At 46.7% G+C, this 2,764-nt stretch overlaps 1 protein-coding gene across 1 annotated transcript in view; it reads left to right on the top strand.

Moving 5' to 3' along the window:
- Window positions 1-2,764, top strand: part of LOC120027925 (nuclear receptor coactivator 2-like) — a 33,451-nt gene that overhangs the window by 5,301 nt on the left and 25,386 nt on the right. Inside the window, exon 2 of the mRNA XM_038973018.1 lies at window positions 95-299. Coding sequence (XP_038828946.1) covers window positions 95-299 — 205 coding nt within the window. The remainder of the gene's footprint in view (window positions 1-94; window positions 300-2,764) is intronic.

Below are 2,764 nucleotides of genomic sequence, written 5' to 3'. Positions count from 1 at the left end.
GGTGGTGTGTACAAGGATGAGAGGCTTCTCCTCCTCCCCCTCTCCTCCCTCCCCTTCTCTTCCTCTCCCTCCCTCCCCTTCTCTCCCTCTCCAGGTCTGTGTATGCCCCCCAGCAGCAGCAGGAGGAGGAGGTGTTGTGTGGGGGTCCGGGGCCCGGTGGCCAGGGGACTGGGGGTCCTGGTGAGGGGGGTTCTAGTGATGAGGGAGCTCTCATGTCACAGCTCTACACTGTGCTGAAGGACTTTGATGGCCTGGAGGAGATAGACAGAGCCCTGGGGATACCTACTCTGATGGGACAGGTACGATTTCAGCAATCACCGTAGTTTTTTTTCATCTATTAATATCCCTCTATCCCTCTCTCTTACCTACTCTGTGACAGATCAGTCCATTCCTCCATCTCTGATCCCTCTCTTCTATCTCTCTTCTCTTCTTCTCTCTGGGGACACTCACCTGTCACTAGAGTTGTCCTTCTTTTCGTCATCTAGGCCTATACAGTCTATTTCTCCTCCTCTGTCTCTCCTCTGTCTCTTCTCCGCTCCCATTGGAGGCCCGTGAGTTTAATGTTTGGGGAAGCAATTTTTTCATCAGCCCCGGCTAGAGGATCCGGGGTGATCAGGCTTTTTTATTAAACACAATTCATGCAATTCTGCGACACAACATGAATGGAGACAGACCAGCACAATACCACAAAAATGACAGAGTTTTCTGCAGGCAAAAACAACAACCTGGTCTTGAATCTAACCGTATGATATAATCTCAGCCTGCGAAAAGGAGACACTGTACAGGATGACATTCATCTAGCCTGAAGGAGGACGTTATGGGACATCCATCTAGCCTGAAGGAGGAAGTGATGGGACATCCATCTAGCCTGAAGGAGGAAGTGATGGGACATCCATCTAGCCTGAAGGAGGAAGTGATGGGACATCCATCTAGCCTGAAGGAGGAAGTGATGGGACATCCATCTAGCCTGAAGGAGGAAGTGATGGGACATCCATCTAGCCTGAAGGAGGAAGTGATGGGACATCCATCTAGCCTGAAGGAGGAAGTGATGGGACATCCATCTAGCCTGAAGGAGGAAGTGATGGGACATCCATCTAGCCTGAAGGAGGAAGTGATGGGACATCCATCTAGCCTGAAGGAGGAAGTGATGGGACATCCATCTAGCCTGAAGGAGGAAGTGATGGGACATCCATCTAGCCTGAAGGAGGAAGTGATGGGACATCCATCTAGCCTGAAGGAGGAAGTGATGGGACATCCATCTAGCCTGAAGGAGGAAGTGATGGGACATCCATCTAGCCTGAAGGAGGAAGTGATGGGACATCCATCTAGCCCAGGGGTGGGCAAACTTTTTGACTCGCGGGCCACAATGGGTTCTAAAATTTGACAGAGGGGCCGGGCCAGGAGCATTTGGAGGGAGTGTTTGGGCCGGATATACTAAAGCATTAAATGTAGTGTGTGCAAACCTCATAGCACAGTAAGAACACTACAACCCAATTTATTAACTGTCTTTCAAATGTGAAAAATAGCCCTTATCAGTTAATAAATTTGTCTCAAGGAATATGCAAGATATGGCATTTACATACTATTTCGCCGCCCGTTCTTGTGTTGACTGCTTGCTAGCATAGTTTGCATGCTTCGTGGCAAAGTGACGGCTGATATTGTACTCTTTGAAAACCGCAACAGCTTCTTGGCATATCAGACATACAGCCGTTGATCGGACTTCAGTGAAGAAGTATTTTGTTGTCCACTCCTTATTAAACACTCGGCATTCGCTGTCCACTTTACTTCTCTTTGGTCCGCTCATTTTCACAGAAGGGCTTAATGGTGACGTGAAACGAAGTGAAAATTAAAGTGAAATAAAGAGAAATACGCGCCACTCCAACAACGGTCAATGTGTTTTGAGTGCGCCATCTATTGGGGAAACGTGGGCATTGCAGGGAAAGGGGAAAAAAAGGAGGTTTTTACTATAATTTGGACAAGTTCGGCGGGCCGGATTAAAAAGCCTAACGGGCCGTATGTGGCCCGCGGGCCGTAGTTTGCCCATGTCTGATCTAGCCTGAAGGAGGAAGTGATGGGACATCCATCTAGCCTGAAGGAGGAAGTGATGGGACATCCATTCATCTCTAGGAGACAGAACGCGTCTCCTTCCTGAGCGGTATGGCGGCTTCGTGGTCCCATGGTGTTTGTACTTGCGTACTATTGTTTGTACAGATGAACGTGGTACCTTCAGGCGTTTGGAAATTGCTCCCAAGGATGAACCAGACTTGTGGAGGTCTACACATTTCGTTTTTTAGGTCTTTTTTTGAGGCTGATTTATTTAGATTTTCCCATGATGTCAAGCAAAGAGGCACTGAGTTTGAAGGTAGGCCTTGAAATACATCCACAGGTACACCACCAATTGATTCAAATTATGTCAATTAGCCTATCAGAAGCTTCTAAAGTCATGACATCATTTTCTGGAATTTTCCAAGCTGTTTAAAGGCACAGTCAACTTAGTGTATTTAAACTTCTGACCCACTGGAATTGTGATACAGTGAATTATAAGTGAAATAATCTGTCTGTTGGAAAAATTACTTGTGTCATGCACAAAGTAGATGTCCTAACCGACTTGCCAAAACGATAGTTTGTAAACAAGACATTTGTGGAGTAGTAGAACAAAGAGTTTTAATGACTAAGTGTATGTAAACGTCCAACTTCAACTGTATGTGACCAGGGGAAAAAACTTTCTAAGCCAAACCGTATACCTCTCTCTCTCTCTCTTGCT

The sequence above is a fragment of the Salvelinus namaycush genome, chromosome 33 (assembly GCF_016432855.1).
Source record: "Salvelinus namaycush isolate Seneca chromosome 33, SaNama_1.0, whole genome shotgun sequence".
NCBI lineage: Eukaryota > Metazoa > Chordata > Actinopteri > Salmoniformes > Salmonidae > Salvelinus > Salvelinus namaycush.
This window is presented reverse-complemented; position numbering and strand designations above follow the sequence as displayed.